This window comes from Gavialis gangeticus, unplaced genomic scaffold (assembly GCF_001723915.1).
Source record: "Gavialis gangeticus isolate Ggan-Ray unplaced genomic scaffold, GavGan_comp1, whole genome shotgun sequence".
NCBI lineage: Eukaryota > Metazoa > Chordata > Crocodylia > Gavialidae > Gavialis > Gavialis gangeticus.
This window is the reverse complement of record NW_017729012.1, coordinates 10,574,723-10,594,537: the sequence shown is the minus strand read 5'-3', so window position 1 is coordinate 10,594,537 and position 19,815 is coordinate 10,574,723. Positions and strand designations below refer to the sequence as shown.

Sequence of the window (19,815 nt, the reverse complement as noted above, 5' to 3'; positions counted from 1 at the left end):
GCTACTTCACGGTCAGGGTGGCTAGGGTCTGGAACCAACTTCCAAGAGAAGTGGTACAGGCTCCTACCCTGGGGGTTTTTAAGAGGAGGTTAGATGAACACCTTGCTGGGGTCGTTTGACCCCAGTACTCTTTCCTGCCGTGGCAGGGGGTCGGACTAGATGATCTGCTCAGGTCCCTTCCAACCCTTGAAACTATGAAACCTTATTTTTATCCTGCTGTGGTTGTCTGCCTAGGTGACAAGGCAAATGCAGGAACACGAACAGGACTCTGAGCTCCGAGAGCAGATGTCTGGCTATAAACGCATGAGACGGCAGCACCAGAAACAGCTGATGGCACTGGAGAACAAACTGAAGGCAGAGATGGATGAGCATCGCCTCAGGTTGGACAAAGATCTTGAAACACAGCGCAACAACTTTGCTGCAGAAATGGAAAAGCTAATTAAAAAGCACCAAGCAGCCATGGAGAAGGAGGTAAGAAGCTAAGATTCAGCTGACTGGTCCATGTTCGTTGATTCTATTGAACTGTCCACCGCCCTCGCTGGCGAAGAAATGACATTGGAGTCTCTTACGCATCTATTTTCAGAAGCCAAGCAAACTGGTAATTAGAGAGAGGCTAATACATCACCTTACACTAAGGGGCTTATGTAACTAGAGGAAAGGTATGTCCCGCATCTCAGTGCATTTTGCTAACTCTTAGCAAGCCAGGCCCATGAAAAATTCCAGCAAGGATTTTCCTTTCTGTTGTCTTTATCCTCCATCGTCTTGCTTTTCTATGAGTTTTAACACAGTGAATTAATCAAATGCTTTCTTCAGAAAAGATCAGGAATCCAGGTAGTTAGGGTATTGCTCTTGCCTTATATGACTCCTGTCGGGAGTTGTGATTGTGACAGATAGACCTGCACAGCAATGTGCCAGCTGCGCTTAGACTCTTCTTCCTTCCATCTGCTGGTGAATATGCTTAAGTTTAATAAACGGTGGTGAACCAGTGCCCCTGTCGGAGATCAGTGGGCAGCATTCTTTGGCTACTCTTAGCTTTGTACCTGTGCTGGATCTGTCTAAAGGCTTTCTCTGCAATTAGGCATTGACTTTAATCAGGAAGAGCTTCAAACTTAGAGCTAAGGTGATGTAGCACTGAGCAAGAATTGTCATTTGGTGCCTTCCTTGGTTGGGGGGTAGAGGGTAGGGACTGAGAAATGAGTGTGTGAAAGCAACTTGGGTCCTTGAAAGGCATACATCGAAAGCATAAAGAGAGACATGGAGCAGGTGGGCTGAAGTGGAAATGGAGATCAGTTAAAATTCAGTGAGTCTCACACACACCTTTGCTTTTATCTTGGAATTGGTGTAGGCCAAAGTGATGGCTAATGAAGAGAAGAAGTTTCAACAACACATTCAGGCCCAACAGAAGAAGGAACTGAACAGCTTCCTGGAATCACAGAAGAGAGAATACAAGCTCCGCAAAGAGCAGCTCAAAGAGGCAAGTCCTGTGTTACAATAACAATCGGGGATTAATTGTGCTAACATCATGGCTTGTATGATGTATTGTACCAGCACACTCAACAACTAGACTTCAGGGATGCCATTAAGCTATGAAATACATTTCATTGGAGCATGACAAGTTCTTTGTTGTGATTCAGGCATAACACCTTCCTGAAAGACGTCACTTAGACCATTTATAAACTTGATCTTAGAACACGAGCAAATGTTTTTACACTGGCATTCAGGTAGCTCACTGGAAGTACAGATTTCTCTGTTATTTGATATGGTTTGCGGTTCTGGGCTGGCCAAGACTTAAGGATCTTAAGAACTGAAAGAGAGTAGTTCAGGGGGAAAAATGTCTTGTTGCTGGAATGAAAAGCAGCATATTGATCAGATTGTGTAGCTGGACCCCTTGTATGCAGGCCATAACCACTGTAATTAGTGACATTTTTCATTTCTGGGTGATGCCTCTATAGTAGATAATCAGGGGAGTAGAGCAGTGGCAGTGACCTGCAGATTGTGTGTTAAAATATGCATTTGTAAGGCAGCAGAAATATCAGGAGAAGCTATTTAGTAACGTATTGATTGTATTGTTCTGAAAATCATCATAGTTGCATCCAGAGGAACTGCCGGCGCATCCTGCTGGTTCATTTTGCAGACAGACTGATATCTCTGCCATCAGGAGCAGAGTTTGAAAAGTCCACCATGTCTGGGACTCGGCTTTGGAATCAATGCTAACAAATGCTAAGGGGAAGACTCCCATGAGAGAGAGATGCCCGGCAAGCAGTGGGGTCAAGGGAGGCAGGGCAGAACTGTGGTGGGTAGGAATCTTTGTCTGGTGGGATCAAAGATGACATTCCTTAGGGAAGCATAGGTGCTGGATTGGCAGCTGTTGTTAAAAATATTGTTTGAATGAGATGGAAACCTTCCCTCCTGTAGACTCCTGGTAAATGGGAGTTGGTAAGTGGCAGTGCATCATCATCAGTGGGAAAATGTAGTGTTCTTGAGGCCAAGGGAAAGGGGACAGACACTTAAGTAAGTTGAACCGAAGCGTAGGAGGGAAGGCAAAGCTGCCTGGGACAAGCTGCAGTTCACCAGGCAGTATTGCCCAGCTGCTTGGAGTCGAGGAGGTTAGCTAGATGGCTGTGAAATCCCTGTCCTGGTGTTGCAGGAGCTGAACGAGAACCAGAGCACCCCGAAGAAGGAGAAGCAGGAGTGGCTCTCCAAGCAGAAGGAGAACATCCAGCATTTCCAGGCAGAGGAGGAGGCCAACCTACTGCGCCGCCAGCGGCAATACCTGGAGCTAGAGTGCCGCCGCTTCAAGCGAAGAATGCTTCTTGGGCGCCACAACCTGGAGCAGGACCTTGTTCGGGAGGTAAGAGGGGCAGCAGGGGGGCAGAAGCTGTAACCATAGCAGCCCCACATGAGCTGGCTGGGGCACCTCGAGCATTGCTGGGGTCCTGCACATGACACAGGAGGTGGCAATGCACAATATCCAGCAGAGCAGATAATCTCATTTGGCAGATCCAGCAAGCCAGGTGAGGGGTTTCTCGCTAGCAAACACTTTTGGAGAGGGGTATTGTGTCAGGAGGGTTTGACTGGGGACAGAGGCTGGGGCGCAGAAGCCCGTGTAGGCAACACCTGCAGTGGCACAAAGAAGGGGCCTTTGCCAGGTTGGATCTAGTACCCACCAGCAGTGAGTTGGGTCTGCCCGCAGCCACATAGCATGCGCGGGGACCCATAGCCACCTGCTGTCTCTCCCTGGCTCAGGAGCTGAACAAGAGGCAGACGCAGAAGGACCTGGAGCATGCCATGCTGCTGCGCCAACACGAATCCATGCAGGAGCTGGAGTTCCGCCACCTCAACACCATCCAGAAGATGCGCTGCGAGCTGATCCGCCTGCAGCACCAGACTGAGCTCACCAACCAGCTGGAGTACAACAAGCGGCGCGAGAGGGAGCTGCGGCGCAAGCACGTCATGGAGGTCAGGCAGCAGCCCAAGAGCCTGAAGGTAGGTGTGGTGGCCACGCATGGCCCAGGCAGGGAAGCGGGGTTATCAGTCTCTGGCTCAGAGATCTAAGGCATAGCTCAGTGCATGGGGACTGGCTGTACCGCAGTGACAGCTAATCACAGGGCCATGCTATAAAATGATGCTGTGTGCCTTATTGAAAACCTCCCCCACACCAGCCTCTCCTCACCCTACCATGTCCTGCTGCCCAGGTCTTCAGCAGGCTTATGGCTGTGTCTCGCATACTTTAAACTGAGAAAGCAGCTCATCATGATGCTTGTGCTGTTCACCCAAGTGCCTGTGTGATTTTTGTCTTCACCCTCCTCCCTGCCCAGCCTTTCCCTGATTCCATCACCGTCTCTTCCACTTGCCTTCATTAAGATGGTAACGCTTTTGCGAAGAGGATTCTCCAATCGATCCCTGCCTGGGTAGACTTGCCTCCACTGCATTGGCTTTGGTGGAGCTGTGCCAGGCACACTGGCTGCAGGTCAGGCCCTTGGGGTTTGTTCTTTGAAAGGCCAGAGACATCCGTAGAGCCACGTCAGCAGCGGAGTGTGGCTAAGATCCTTTTCATTGGCATGTTTGGGGGTATCTGGATCCCTTTCCTGGGTTGTGTTTGTGTTACAGGGAGGGCCCTAGCTTTGCCCGTTCCCCAGCCTTTCCTTGTTTAAGAGGATGCTCTTGGGTGACACAGCAGCAACGGCTGCATCTTTCCTTTTGAGTAGTCAAAATCTTTGAGAAATTGGATTTTAAATTTATATTTAAGAGGCTTTCCCCCATCTCTCCTCCCCACCCTCCCACGAGAGGAGCCAGGCCATCCTTCTGTCAGGCATCAGCATTCCCAGCAAAGCTGCCGTGCTGCTGTTCCATGTGGAAGTCAAGTGCACAAGCTTGCCCAGAGGGTGGACGGTGCATAAATACCGGCAGGCGAGCAAGGGCTAGAAAGGAGTTTTTACCTGCTGCGTGTGGCCTTGGAAAGAGGGCCCTGATACTGCCCCATGTCGTGCTGGGGTCTCCTCAGGCACTCGTCCTGCAGGCAGCATAGGGGTAGCGGAGCAGACCTGCTTTGCTTCAGAGCTGAGACTTTTGGCGCTTCCACTATAGGCCCTTCTCTCCGTCCAGGGAAGTGCGGCTGTCGTGTGTCAAGTACCTGCAGAATGGAGTATGAGGCCCTTCCCAGAGCCACCTGCTCTGTTCCCCTTGAGGGGGAGGCAGGCTTCTCCTCCCCACCCAGCGCTCTGCCACGCCCATAGTAGAAAGAGCCGTGTGGCCTACCAAGCGCAGGGTTTCTTTGTTGTGCTAGGTCTCCCCAAGTCGCGGCTTGCCTGCCTGACTCGGTTCAAACCACCTGCAGGTGATCTCCTTGACGGACATTGCCTGGAAAATAACCAGCCTGAGACAAGTACTTCTGCAGCAAAACTGTCATTTGTCAATATTAGCATGATTTTGAAGCAGAGAGCTAGCTCGGGGGTACCGGGGACCATTCGATCGCTGGTCAGAATCTCCAAGGATATAGGGTATAAGTAGCTGGCGATTCACAGGGAAACTGTATCTTGCTCTGATCTGGATCAGACTGAAGCAGCCGTATTAGGCCGATCCTCCTGAGATCAGCATGAATGAAGCCTGCCCGCTGATGCGGTCCAGGTGCAAGTGGCAATGTGCCCTGTACCATGCTCACCTTCCCCTTGGCAGCTAGAGCAGGGAGGGCAAAGGGCTGACAGGGTCCCAGAGACGGACCTTCCACCTTGGCAGGTGTGCCCTCTCGGGGCAAGGGAGCATGCGCTGCTGCCTGCACTGCAGTGCCCTAACAAGGGACTTCAGATCGGAGCCGTGAACCCCCAGCCCCTTTTCCTAGCCCTGCATTTCCATAGGCACAGCACTAACTGCAGGCTCCAGTCACAGCCCTGCAGCACAGTGCCCTTGTTCCAGGAACCTTAAATCTTCCCTTGCTTCCGAACAGTGCAGGCAAATGCTCTGCTAGTGGCAGCTGTGCTCCAGCATCTCTCCAGCAGTGCTTCCCGGTGTCAGAGGCTGCCTGTGCTGGGCACAGTCCAGAAGGAACAGCATCTAGAAATCCCCCTTCAATGAAAACTGCCCTTCTTCAAGAGAAGACTGGATGGTCACCTGGTTGGGGTGGTCTGACCCCAGATGTCTTTCCTGCTTATTCAGGGGGCTGGACCCAATGATCCTTCAGGGTCCCTTCCAGCCCTATGATTCTGATTCTTCCTATTTGGAGTGGTTCAATTGTGATGCAAATACCCTCTTGCCGGTATTTCACAAGACTCCACCAAAATGATCTTGTCAGGAGTCTGCCTGGAAGCCTGACCCCTCCCTTCTGTTTCCTGTTGTTAAAGCCTTTTGGTTGGAAAGTTGTAAACAGAGCCTGGTGCCGGACTGAAACTTCACAGAAGGGGAGGACAAACTGCATTGTTAGTCCCCGGCCATAGCCCAGCCTTTGATAGGAGAGCAGACCCTGCAGACGCTTCCCTTTGGAGAGTGGGGGTTGGAGAACAGCCTTCAAGGCTTTCCGGTGGGGAAATTGCTTTCTGCTAACTCAGAAGTGGTAAAAGTGGTGTCCTGCCCTCTGTGATGGATGCATTAGCTGAATGGAATGAGCCGTCGCCAGGTCCTGCTCTGGGGAATCACAGTGTTCTTTGAAAACCAACTTGCTGGTGATGAAGTGTTTAGGGGAAGTAAGACTGGGTTTGAGTGCTGGGCCTGCACACGCTAGAGTTATCATCTGGCCAGTGCAACCAGTCCCGGTGGCATAGGTCATGGGAGGTCAGCTCACAGGCAGCCGTGTCTCCAGTCCAGGTGGTGGAGCTCCTCCCTGGAGCAAGGTGCATGAGGCCGTTCTGCGGCCGGGAGCACCTGGACACTCAAAATTTCAGACCATGTAGGGCTCACTGTGGGGTCCCGGCTTGGCGCCATAGGTCATACAGGCTGAGTTTGTTCCCTTGTGTTCCTCCGTTGGAGTGTTTCTGGGGCTAATCTGGTCTCCCAAGAGCAAATACTGCTTAGTAGAAGAGCATAGGGTGTGGTGCAGAGGTCCCCGAGCTAGCCTGTTCAGAAGCAGGATAGCCACGGCAGAGCTTGTTAGCTTTGATGGCACCATGCTGACGTGGCTATGTGGGTTCTGGTGCCCAAGCTAACTCAGCGCTGCCTTGGGCTTTGTAGGTGTACGCTGGGGTCTGTTACTGTTACTCCTGCTTTGCCTAGACGGCCTGTCCTTGGGAAACTATCCCTCCACCATGGTGTTTCTGGAGCCCCTTCCTTCTCAGGATCTCGGAGCACAAGTCCTGTGCAAGGTACCTAGGCATTAACCAGGTGAGAAAACAGCTCTAGAGAGGAGTCACTGACCCAAGGTCACACAGCCGGTCAGTAGGAAATCCAGGCACCCGGTGACCCCCAGTCTGGGGTTGTAGTCACTTTGTCCCACTTTGACAGTGTGGTTGTGTGGGCAGGTGCAAAGGAAGAGAATAGGGAGAACGTCACATCTCCTGCCAGTGCCCCGAGGGCTGTTTTGCATGAGGGTGAACAGTGATGCTGTTGTACATGATGGTTTCAGGAGTCAAACTCAGGCCCCTCAGTATTGGGCTGAGATACTGTGTTCTTGATTCAGCTACACTCTCCTTCACCAGATCTGGAAGGAGATCTGTCTTTTGCTCTGATCTCCTTCACCAGACCCAGAAATCAGGAATTTAATTCTTCTTCCTTGTGTGTTCCTAATTCTTCTTCTTGCTTCTTTTTGCCTTTGTAACCTTGAATGAATAATGTTTCTAACTACGCAGGCTCAGCCGTGTTGAAGTATGGCCCTCGCTGCTCATAAGCATTACTCCTACCCCTCAAGAAGTCGTCTTGAAAAGCAACACTCAGGACTGGATCCAGTCCAGCAGCAAGTGGAGCCCTTTGTGTAGAGACAGCTGTATTTAGGCTGGAGCTTTGTGACAGAGGGGCCTGTATTCTCATTGTTCCTCATAGGAGCAAAGTGTCAGAGCAGCTGCAGTAGCCTGGTCTTTGCCTCTTGGGTGGTTTATCACTTTCCTCCTCAGACCTTAAATGCTCGTGTCCAGCTGTGAGTTCTTGAACTTAGGCCCATCCGTATGGTACTCAGTATGGTAAAACAGTCTGGGTCTTTTCCTATCTCTAGTCCAAAGAGCTGCAGATCAAGAAGCAGTTCCAGGACACGTGCAAGATCCAGACCCGGCAGTACAAAGCCTTGAGAAACCACCTGCTGGAGACCACGCCAAAGAGCGAGCACAAAGCGGTGCTGAAACGGCTCAAGGAGGAGCAGACGCGCAAGCTGGCCATCCTCGCCGAGCAGTACGATCACAGCATTAATGAAATGCTCTCGACACAAGCTGTGAGTTGCCTCCCAGACCCTGCGGCCCCCCTGGCCAAAGGCAGCAGCCTGCAGTTTGTGACCCAGAGATGCTCTGACAGCAGGGCTGGCTCCTCCTGGCCCCACGTGTGGTATCGGGGTTCAGAGCCCAGGTGCGCTTGTGCCCGCCTCCCAGAAGCACCGTAGAGGCCAGGAAAGTGCTTGCTGCTAGGCTAGGGTCACTGTGATGGGGCCAAAAGGAAATCTGTGTTGGTCCCATGGGTGCTTTTGCACCCGGTGCAGCAGCTGAGCATTCAAAGGCTCCCTGGGCAGCCCTGCTCTCTGGCTCCCAGCCTAGGGATTTGGGTTTTGAGCTCACGCTTCTGCCTGCCAGAGCAGCTCCAGCTGCTGAGAGCACTGCAAGGGGCTGTCAGCACAGAAGAGTCGAAAGACACTAAAACTAGTATGGCAAGGCTGGGAAATTCTATTTTGCTGCCTGACCCTACACCCGGCCACGGGGTGGGTACCTGCAGTAGCTGCATTGCCATTCCTCTGCAGGGTCTCACGTGCCCTCCTTGCTGTGTGCCCAGGTATGGCAGCCTGGAGCTGGGTAGCACTACCTTAGTGCATGCTTAGTGAACCCTGGGGATGGGGTTGGTTGTTCAGGTGACCACACTGGGCTCAAATCCTTTCTCCACCTCTCTGATTCCATGCAAACGGAACAAATCCGCATTGGACGTCAGCACTCCAGTAATCAAACAAATGCGACACAGGAGACTTTTTTCCCCCTAGGTTCTCTCTGGCAAAGGAGAGGGCGATAGGTCTTAGTACCGGCTAACCAGCCATCCCCATAACGAGCCAGAGTTGCTCAGATGCTGGTCTGTAGTGTCACTTGCAGCAGCATGGCTATCTTGCTGCCACCAGTGTTTGTCACTGTGGGTTCTCTGTTCCGTGAAACTAAATGCAGGAGAGAGCAATTGTACGGCTAAGAAAACAAATGGCCCTTTGCCCCGTAGTGTGTGTCAGGAGAGGCTGCCCCCCAGTGAAACGTCTCTATTGTCTTCCTTCCACAGCTGCGTCTGGACGAGGCGCAGGAAGCAGAGTGCCAGGTTTTGAAGATGCAGCTGCAGCAGGAACTGGAGCTGCTGAACGCGTATCAGAGTAAAATCAAGATGCAGGCTGAGGCCCAACATGACCGGGAGCTGCGGGAGCTTGAGCAGAGGGTGTCCCTCCGCAGGGCCCTCCTGGAGCAGAAGGTAGGGAGGGGGCGGGGCCAGCGGGCTGCTGACAGGAGCCAACTTAACGTTGTCCACTGTCCCAGGTTGTATGCACGACACGCTTGCCCTAACGGAGAAATGGATTGATGCTTCACTTTGTGCTTGCCCTTTCCCTGCTGGAGGGAAGCTTGCCGTAGTGATGACTCAGGGTGGGAGAGGAGGCGGAACATCCTGTCCTTCCACGGGCTGCCCGGCGTCTCCCAGCTCGGTGCACCGAACAAGAGGTTTTGTAGGAAGGGCAGAGGAGTGTGGAGAGCTGGACAGAAGGATTTACCTAAGGAGCTCCAGCTGCCATTTCCCCACAGAAAAATGTTGATTCAGATCATGCAGCCGTCCAGCAGAAGCGATAGTTAAGACCTGACCCGTTGGCATACTGGAGCAGCCAGGTCCGGCCCCAGGGCTTGATGCAGACTTGCTTGTATGTCATGCCTCAAAATGCAGGCACTGCAGCATGGCTCCTGGGCCAGCACCGGTTCTGTGCCAGCTCCTGCAGTGCTCTTGAGTGTGTCATCAGCAGTCACTAAATCAGGGCAGTTACTTTGCCCCCTTGAGGTCCCATTTGCTTCCTTCTCCCAGGGGCCAGCAGGTGCATGTTCAGCTAGGAAAGCACACTGGGCAGAGTAAGCCTAGACAGAGCAGTCTAGGAAAGCTGTGCCTTCCTCTTCTCCTCAGGGGTCTTTTTCAGGCCACTGGATCTCCAGACGGGAAGAAGCCTGCAGATGTTCCAGGAGGGGCTTTGGGATGGGGCACCTGGGGTCTGGCATGTCGCCTTCTCTTGCACTGATGCTTAAAAAGTCAATGTGGAAGTAGAACAGTTTGTAGCGGAGCCGCAGGGCCGGAGGGCATCCATGTTGTGTCCGTGTTGCCACCTGGTGGCATGACCTGATATGCGCCTTGCAAACAAATGGAAGAGCAGATCCACTGGGCAGTTTATGTGGAGTGGTGACCATGAGAAATTCTGGCAGGAAGTGACCTGAGGAAGTGGAATCTGTTGAAGCTGCACCAGGGCTCTGAAGGAGCGTGCCTTAGGCAGAAGTAGCTCTGGGCACGTGACTTGGTGAGGGCCCTCCTGGGGCAGGAAGCTCCTCTGAACCTGCTTTTTAGCCTCAGGTATGATGGTGGAAAGTTCAGGACAGCTCCATTCCTTGATCCAGGTGCTTCTCACAGGTTAGGTACCCCTGAGTGATGCAGTGTTTTAGGATTGCTTGCTCCCTGGGAAATAATAGGTGGTAAGCATGTTTCAGTGAGGAGGAGTCTGTATGCCAGAAGCATGCCTGGTGCTCGCAGTCAACAGCCAGCAGGGAAGTGGAGCTGAGTAAGGAGGCTGGGGCTGGCTTGTGGGGTTACAGCTGACTGGAAAGAATAGTGGCCCCTCTGGAATGGGACTGGAAGCTGCTGCGTTGGGAAAGGCCTCTCCTTTTGGCTCTTGGCTATCAAGAGCCTTGCGATGCCAAGATCTGGGCAGCAAAAGGGAATGGAGGCTGCTTTGAGCCTGGTGCCAGCTTCCTAGTGCCCATGCATGCCCCGTGGTCGTCTGGCAGAGCCAGGACTACAATGCAGTGAGATCTAAGATGCACGCGAGACTTGCGATCCTCCCAGCCCTTCACCAAGCATGCCTGACTCAGACTAAGGCAGGGCACGCAGAGCCAGCCCCTTCATTGGGCAGTTTGTAAAGTGCTGGCAATTATAGAGCTTGTATGGAAATGACACACTCATGCTGTGTGTTTGCTTGGTGCCGGTCATGACCTGGGCTGTACATGCCAGGGGCTGCCTGAGTTGCCAGTTTCCACAGTTTTAGAGTTAGTAATATTAGCGCGTCCAGCAGGCCCTGTGTCATCTTTAGGCCTATGCATCCCCCTCCCACAGTGACATGGGTCAGTTGGAGGTGTTCTGGTTGCCTTTCCAGCACCCTGGCAGCATCACCACCCACCCTTGTACATTTAGAGGTGTGTTAAGGCAAGTTTGCTGCTAAGTGAGCAACAGAACCACAGAGGAGGAAGGGACATCCTTGAGCCATGCACTTTGGCCCTGCTGCCCAGCCCTGGACTCCTCCTTGCCTGGGTCTGCGTGCTACAAGGTTATGCCCATGCACACACTGAGAAGTGAGGTGATGAGTCCCGCTGCCACCAACTGCCTCTTTCTTTTGCTTCCCCAGATCGAGGAGGAGATGCTGGCGCTGCAGAACGAGCGCACTGAGCGGATACGGAGCCTGCTGGAGCGGCAAGCCCGCGAGATCGAAGCCTTCGACTCGGAGAGCATGAGGCTAGGTTTTAGTAACATGGTCCTTTCTAACCTCTCCCCCGAGGCGTTCAGCCACAGCTACCCGGGAGCTTCTGGCTGGTCCCACAATCCGACGGGGGGTGCGGGACCTCATTGGGGTCATCCCATGGGTGGCCCACCGCAAGCTTGGGGCCATCCAATGCAAGGTGGACCCCAGCCATGGGGTCACCCCTCAGGGCCCATGCAGGGGGTCCCTCGAGGTAGCGCGATAGGGGTCCGCAACAGCCCCCAGGCTCTGAGGCGGACGGCCTCCGGGGGACGGACGGAGCAGGGCATGAGCAGGAGCACAAGTGTTACTTCACAAATATCCAATGGTTCACACATGTCTTATACATAACTTCAACAGTAACTGAGGGTGGCAATTCCACTGGAGCTGTCTGCCAAGAGAAACTGCCTACAGACACCACCCCCACAGCCTCCTCTGTGCGGCACTGCTGGGGGGGGAGCTGGGCGCACATGGAATCTTGTATTCATTTTGTAAAGCATTACGTTTTGTGTTTACTAACTGGGATGTCATAGTATTTGGCTGCAGGGGCTGGGGGGCTCATTTCTACTGGGGGGGGGGACATGGGAGGGGGCCTGAGAAATATATGCAACTAGGCAGAGGGGTTGGTGGGGACTCTCCTAAACACACTGCAGGAGGGCCTCTGGCGGCCTGGGTCACCCCGACCCAAACGGGGCAGAGGAGGAGTTGGAGCCTTTGCCAGTGTCTGGCTGCACTCTCGCGGCCTCTGGGAGCCGGCTCAGCGAGCTGGGAGCTTCGGGGGTGGAGCGGCTGAATACCTTGCCCCGTTTTTATTTGTCAGTAAATTGGTCCCATTTCCAGGTGTTGCCCTGGAGGAGTGGGAGTCATTAAAGGACTTGTAGGTGGGCAAGAGATGGGAGAGGAGAGGCTGAGTGGCTTTGTCTGTTGAGGTGCTGGGGTCCGATGGGACTCTTTCCACCCAAGCACCAGGCCCCTCTTGCATTAAGAAGAGAGCTTTCTCCTGCAGAGGGCATGGGTCCGTTTCCTGGTAGCCGCGGCCAGGAAGCAAGGGCCGGGCCCCGCGTCTCCGCGTTCCCCTGCCTCTGTCACCGGTAGCTGCTTTGTGCGGGAGAAGTGGGGCAGAAGAGCATAAGGAAGGCACTCGCATGGGTAATACTGTGACATCTCATCTTAGCTAAGCACCAGAATAATCCTGGAGCCCTAAGTAGTCCTTTTGCTCTGTTCTTCAGAAATGTTAGACTCAACAGCCGGTCAGGCTGAAATGCCAGAGGTATTCTGAATGATGCCATAGTCGCAAAATGCCATTGATCGGGGTTTCCATTACTACACTACATCACCGATTTATTACCTTGGGCTTCTCGCAGTTTCCTGTTTACATGTAGAGTGTAGCCAACTGTTTAAATGTTTAGTTGCCATAGTGTACCGGGAGGACCTGAGCCAACGACTCTACCAGCTGCTGACTAACCCACATCACCACTGTAGATCTTGCTGCATGTCAGGCTCCTTTCTATTATTTTGGTTGCTGCAATGCTCTTCCACGTGACAGTCCGTTGAAACGTTGTGATCATTCGGCAGCATGTCACCGCGCATCGGAGGCACTACTTCCGGGAGGGTCTCGGCAGAGCTGCTGTACTACTGAAAGGGAGCGAAGGAGGCTGGGGAAGACCGTGGGAAAAGGTCGGGGAGTCTATGCAGACACAGAATGATTTTTGTGGCCAAGTCTCATCCCTCAGTGCTGGGAGTCAGAGGTGTCCTAGTGCCAATGCCAGGGAGGTCTGGGCCAGTCAGCGCCGTGGGGTGAAGAGAAGAGCAGGTAGGCGACGTTTTGGCTCGAGGGCAGAGGGTCTCCTTCCTGGGGCCTGCCCAGCCAGAGCTCTTTGTAAATGACTTTCCTTACAGACTAATCATCTTGAAGAAAACACTAGCTGCTAACTCTAGGATTTGCCTTTCATGTGTTTATAGGGATCAAAAGCAAGGTTTGGAGAATGTGTTTGTCCACGTGACGTATTTATATAGAGAAAACTCTAGCATCTCGCTGCTGTTCAGGTTTCTCGACGGGGCGATGTTCTTTCATGAACTAAATTCAGATCCACTCCAGACCCGTAGCTCTCAGCCCGCCTCTGGGAAATCCAAGCTACGGGACTGACAGTGTCTCACTACAGCATATCACTGAACAGAGATGAAGACTTACCAAGCCAGGCTTCAGATTAACGCCTTAACTGGGGCCCTGTAGTATCAACAGCGCACAGAAGTTTAGGGTGCGGCGAGGGTCCTGCAGCAGGAAATGCCTTTTTAGTCGCCCTCTAGGTCGTGTGTACTTCTGTGATGACTAGGTGTCATCCCAAGCCTTCTGGCTTTCCATCTCTGTGTGGAATGGGCCTTTCTGGCCATTCTTTCTCATTTAAAACACTCAAATTAAACCGAACTAGTAAGGAAAATCCTCTGCATTTTCCTGGAGGGTTTTTTAAAATTGAAATGAAATTGAAAGCCAAAAAGAAGCCACCTGTGTTGGAATTGACCCCCTCGCAAGTGCGGAGAGCAGGTCCAGAGCACGGTGCTAATGTGGAGTGCTTCAGAACCCCAAGCAGCAGCGGCGGTGATGGGGAGGCTGTACTTACACACGGAGTCGTTTCATTCTTTTGCTTCTGTTATGGTTTGAATTTGGTCCAAGTCTTTGGCTTAAACTGGGCTACTTCAACCGAGTTCCCTCAGACCATCTTGTTTGTGTAATGTAAAGCATGACTGAATGCTGGACCCAACGATGTCTATCCCATATTGGCTTTTTTGTATTCAGGAGAGTTGTGTAGTAACCATTTTTACATGTATATCATGTGCAGACCTGGACTATTCCAATGAGTTTAATATTTTAATTAAAATAGTTTGCAAAAACTGATTCAGATCAACTCGTCTACATGTGTGTGTCTCTTGTGTGTGCATGTGGGTACCAGCAGCTGCCTTCTGAATGAGTCTGATCTCAGGAGATGTCACCCAGTAACTCAGTTGTTGTAAGCAGGGGGCGGGGGGTCGTGTTCATGTTTGTACTGGAGGTGTGTGAGGAGGTGAATTAGTATATATAATGTATATGTTTTTATAAATATAAATATATATATCACAAATATATTTGTGAGATATATGTACAAATATAAAATAAAATATTCCAGAGAGACGCAAACACTTTCTGAATCAGTTTGCAAACTCCATTTTTTTTTTTTTTTTTTTTTTTAAACTTAAGATGACCTGCTCCCCGCTGGACTAGACAGTCACCTTGCCCCTGGCACTGCCAATACTGTCGTCTGTAAACTGGAGAGACAGGTCCCAGGATCTCCTCCCGATGGTAGTTGCATCTCTTCCATTGGCGCGTCCCCGCGGCACTCCCCCCTGCATGCTGCGCTCGGAAGCTTGTTGCCTTCTCGCGAAAGGACGCCTCGAGCAGGCTGCTCTGCGGTGGTTTTTCCCCTTCCCTTGGGCACAGGCCTTGCAGCCAGAGTGTAGCCAAGAGGCGCGATTTCGGAGGAGCCCTTTTGGGTTTTGCAGGATTCCCATCGGCAAAAGGGGCCGTGTTTTCTGGGCGCGCTGTGGCTGCCGCTCCCAGTCCGGGGCAGGCAGTGCGTTATGTTCCTCGGGCGCCGCGCCGGCCCGGCAGCCGGTGCTCTCGCTTCCGGCTGAGCCCGCCGGCTTCCAAGGGGTCACGGTGCGTGTGGCAGGATCCCAGGAGTGCAGCTGGTCACAGGCCTGCCTGGAATCGCTGCGCTGTCGCTTCTGAGCCAGTTGCCAGGGTGCTGTCGGATCCTGGCGTGATGCTGTGTCCCGAGGTGAGGGGCACCTGCCGGCCTCAGACCAGTCTGCCCAAGCGGTTGCTAGGAGTGGTACACCCTTGCCCATCTCTCTGCTTCAGTGGGCCGTGGCTGTCTCCAGGGACGCGCATCTGCTCTCTCGCTTGTCATACCCTTGTGTGCGCCTGTGTGTCCCCACGCGCACGGCAGGGGCTGTGCATGTCTAGCAAGGTGCTCGGGTCTGGCAACTCCGCGATGGGCTGGCAGGGTCCAGGCCCCGTTGGGGTGAGGCTGGATCTCCTTGCATGGAGGCACGTTGTGGGGGAGCAGCTGAGGGACACTGCTGTTTCAGTACTGCCTGTTTCTTGCTGTGCGGTGGGCTGGGGGTGTCCTTTGCTGTCTGTTGGGGAAGGAAGGAGGGAAGGTGGAAGGCCATGCAGAAGGTGAGGGGCAGTCTGGTACTGCCACGCGGCGGCAAGCAGCCCACTGGACTGGCACGGGGAGAGGAAGGGTCTGGGAGTCCCCCGTGGTGGTTCATCTCCAAAGATCATGACCCGCCTTCCTGCCTGCCTTAGGCTGCCACTCGCTGGCCTCCCTGTCTATGCATGGTGCTTAGTGCCGGGGACCAAACCGTACATCTGAGAGAAGAGCGTGCTTTGCCCTGGTGCTCCGGTCCTGCCCTGCTTCTAGGCCACAGGCTGGTTTCCATGGGGTGGTCAGTGATGGGGCCAGTTTCCCTAGCTGCCCTGCTTGCATGCCTCCACTGTGCTTTGCAGCAGACATTGGAGCATGGATTTGACTTCTCAGAGCAAGGGTCTGTCCTTCCAAACCTGCTGCGTCAACTCCCCCGGGGCCAGACCGCCCGCCCCTGCGGTCTCCCCCAGCTGGGTTGTGAGGGTGGGGGAGTGTGTTGCGTACAGAAGGGCTGCCGCCCTGCGAACAAGGACTACTGATTGCTGCCTGTCTTGCTGTGTTCGTTTCTGTTTGCACTTTGGCGACTCGCTGCAGTGGGAAGTGCCTGGGAGAGGCTTGCGCGGCTGCGTGGAGGGCGCAGGGGCAGCAACCGCCGTGGCTGTATTAGACGTGACTCCAAAAGAGAGAAGGGCAAGATCTAATAACCTCGTGTCCTGTTGTGTGCCGCAACGCGGCCGTTAGGCCCTTGATGCTCTTTCCCAGCTCCGGTGATGCCCCGTTTTCCCAAGCCTCTGCAGGACACCGGAGCAGGGGCTCGGTATGAAACACACGTGCCAGCAAACAAAGCACTTTGCCCCCCGGCTGTAGGGGATCAGGACTTGCATTTCACCTGAAATCTCTCCTGGGGGGTGGAAAAGCCGTTTCCTACGTGGCCGTGAGCCGGCACCCATCAGCTGTCCTATATGCCAGTGGCACCCAGTATGGCCCCTCTGCCCGCTTCCCTCAGTCGCACAGGAAGCCGGAGGGAGCCTGCCAGGGAGAGGCGGGCACTGCCATCGCACTATTTGAACTGAGCCAGGGGCACCTTCCAGCCTTGGCCTTGCCCCCAGCGTACGGGTACCTCCAAACATGCACGGCTTGCATTTCCCCTGGCAATCACCTCCAGGATTGCGAGTGGGAACTCCTGTAAATATGTAACTAACACATGGACCCAGGCTCGGGATTTTCTACGTTGTTGTACTGAAGTGTGGAGAGGCAGGACATGCCAGCTAGCGAAGAGCCGGAACCTGGGAAGCAGAACCCGGAGTGGCGTCAATCTGCGTCTGGTGCAAGGGGGTGCCGTTAGTGAGCCTCTGCCTTGCATTTCAAATGCAGCTGCCACCACGCAGTCTGAGGAGGATGAGCTTTCTCGTGGGCTGACCTTGGCTCACCCAGGGTCCGGTTACTTGCTCTTCTGCTTCTGTGCCCAGGAGGACACAGGCGAAGCTCTGTATTTCCCCTCTGCAAAGGGTTTTCTTTCAGCTCTGGGCGATGCGGAGGAGTGCGTCAACCTGCCAGAGACGAGGCGCGTGTTGTTGAGATGGTTCCCTGCTTTTAGTGCCCGGATCGCCCATTTCTATGGCAACTCCAAGCTCCGCGGAGCGTGGGGAGCCGCGCACGGTTGTTCAGGAGCCCAAGGCCAGTAGGAAATATTGCCACTTTGGGCATCGTGCTCGGTGGGAGCCAGCCGCAGGCTTTGGAGGCGCGTTCTGCACGAACACAGGCCCTGGCAAGAGGTGGCAGCATCCCCTTGGCAGCGCATGGTCTGGGGCCAGCAGGTAGTCTTCCACAGGGCTTCCCCAGCCCCCGGGTGGCTCTGTCAGCCAACAGATGAGTGGCTCTCCTGCTGGCTTGCGCTGGGGCATGTTTCCAATGCCCATCACTGAATTAGGGGTTTTTTCCTTGCACTTGCTAAGAAAGCAGCGAGCTGGCTGTGCCACCTCCCCTCTGCCATGCGGCAGAGGCTCATCTGCAGCCCTAGAATAGCTTTGCTGAGCGCATCCTAGAGGTAAGCAAGTAGAGGAGGAGTTTCAGAGCCACTAGCGAGGCCCGTCACTTGAGAGAGAGTAGCCCTGGGCGGGGGGGGACTCTTCTGCGTGCCGCAGCATCCCAGAGGATGTCAGCTAGAGAGTTGGCAGCTGGAGCAGCCTGCCTCCTGCCTTCAGCCCTCCTGCGTCTCCTCCCCCTCCCCGCTCTGCTCCGTACTTGTTGCAGGGCCGTGTATACAGCTAATGTGGGGGGGGGCTATGATGTAAATAATGAACATTAAAAACCATATGTAGGACACACAACACAAACCGTAAGGCGACGTCAGCTTGGTACATTGTAAATGCTTACGGGTTGTTATTAACACTCGGATTGCTAAAGTCCTGTCTGTGATTCCGTGGAAATTATTAACCCGTGTGAAACAGAAGGCGAGTGATTCTGCAAGCGATGATGCACACGAGCGCTGTGGCTGTGGGAACCCCGGGCCAGGCCGAGGGAGAGCCGGCGGCAGGAGACGTGGGGGGAACCGCTTGCGGGGCGAAGTTTTTCAAGACCGGCGTGAGTCTTACTTGCCCGCACGAGCCCAGCGCCCTCCCTCGCTGGATTCCGGGTCGTGGGAACATGCGTTCCCCCTGGCAGCCCCCAGTGCTCTCGCCTCCCAGCCACCCACCCCGGGGGCTGCGCTTCATTTTATCCACCCCTTGCCCCTGGTTTCATTCTTCCCAGCATGTTCCTGGATTTTGTTCTGGGTTTTTTCCCCCCTTTTTGCAAAGGCATTGTAGACCTTCAACCCAGTGCTCTCAAACCTGGTATTTCTTTTTTCCCTTCTGCCATTTTGGGTGCAGGAATAGGAGGGGGGAGCTACTTTTCCATATACAGCTTCTGTGCAAGTGCCAGGTCCTGGCTGCTTTTTAACATAACCTTCCCCGTGCTGGGGAGGCCTTGGGGAAGGGGAGAGCCACCTGTGCCTATGCTTAGTGAGGGGACAGCCCAAAGTCACCCGCAGGCACCCTCCAGTGCAGCCCTCAGCCCTGCGACTGACAGAGATGGGGGCTTTGTGCCAGGTCTGCAGCCAGCACGTGCCATAAGATGCTCAAACTGCTTGTTTCCCCCCCTCTTGCCTCTGCCCTGAGAAACGTGCAGCTCACGACCAAGGCTGGGGCCAGGAGACAGCCTCAGGCTCTGTCCTGAGTGCAGGGCAGCAGGCATGCAGGGGCGGGCGTTGCACCGGAGGTGTCACGCTGTCTAGGAACATGCACACGCATGCTCTAAACCGCAGGCTGGGCTTTGCAGGCCTGGTTCCTGTTGTGGGGGGATTGCAGAGTGTGAAACCTCGGACCTGGAGGCCCCCCTGCTCTCCTGAGCCCCAGCAGGCGTGGGGGATGCCCCGGTGCCTTCCCCCAGGGGTAGAAGCTGCCACAAGCGCCACGCGGTGCGGCTCGTCGTGCCGTCTGCTGCCAGCATCCTGGTCTTCTGGTTCCGCGCCCGTGCTAGCGCCTGTGTAACCTGTATTAATTGTATGGATTGTGCATTTCAAGCTGTTCCCAAGTGGTCAGAACGTAAGAGACGTGAACACGAGGTCCCATGTACTCTTCTGTTTGTAAGTCTCCTTTGCCCCGAGCAAAGGGCCTGTTCAAAAAGGAAAAAAACAAAAAAACAATAAAAAAGCAACTGTAATAAAGTAATTTTAGTAATGCCGAGCCTGGGCCTGAGTGTCTGAGCGGGGGGATCGGCCTGAGCCAGGGGGTGGTGGGGAGGGACGGAGTGGCACTGGCCTGGCACTGCCCAGGGGGTCATGGCGGAGCTGTGGGGCAAGGCGGGTTTGGGCCTCAGCCTCCAGGGCAGGGGCAAGCAATTATTTTGGGTGGAGAGCCACTTGCCGAGTTCTGGCAAGCTATGGAGGGCCACATGGATAGCCCTGCCCCTTGACAGGAGCCCCGTGCCCGGTCACCATCTTGGGAGCAGAAGTCCTGCCCCCTAGCACCCAAACTTTGCCACCAGAAGTACTCCTGTCTGTAAGGGGTTTTCCCATCTTGGAACCAGAAAAATACCAAGTTATAGTCTAAAAATCGAACACCTACAAGATTCATTCGATTTAAAAAAATATTTTTGTCCTGACTTGCATGTGTTTGTGTAGTGTGCGTAGAGGTGAGTGCACCATAGCATAACCAAGTTGTAGTCTGGAATATTGTGGGGGTGGGGGCATGGGGAGTGGTATAGGTTTGTGGGGGATGTGGGGGAGTTGTGCGGGGGTGT

At 54.0% G+C, this 19,815-nt stretch overlaps 1 protein-coding gene across 1 annotated transcript in view; it reads left to right on the top strand.

The window, feature by feature from the left end:
- The window catches only part of TAOK1 (TAO kinase 1), a 42,673-nt gene extending 23,465 nt beyond the window's left edge, over window positions 1-19,208 (top strand). Inside the window, exons 13-19 of the mRNA XM_019511247.1 lie at window positions 235-471; window positions 1,346-1,474; window positions 2,648-2,851; window positions 3,247-3,486; window positions 7,634-7,846; window positions 8,878-9,060; window positions 11,237-19,208. Coding sequence (XP_019366792.1) covers window positions 235-471; window positions 1,346-1,474; window positions 2,648-2,851; window positions 3,247-3,486; window positions 7,634-7,846; window positions 8,878-9,060; window positions 11,237-11,698 — 1,668 coding nt within the window. The 3' untranslated portion in view covers window positions 11,699-19,208. The remainder of the gene's footprint in view (window positions 1-234; window positions 472-1,345; window positions 1,475-2,647; window positions 2,852-3,246; window positions 3,487-7,633; window positions 7,847-8,877; window positions 9,061-11,236) is intronic.
- Window positions 19,209-19,815: the final 607 nt, after the last annotated feature.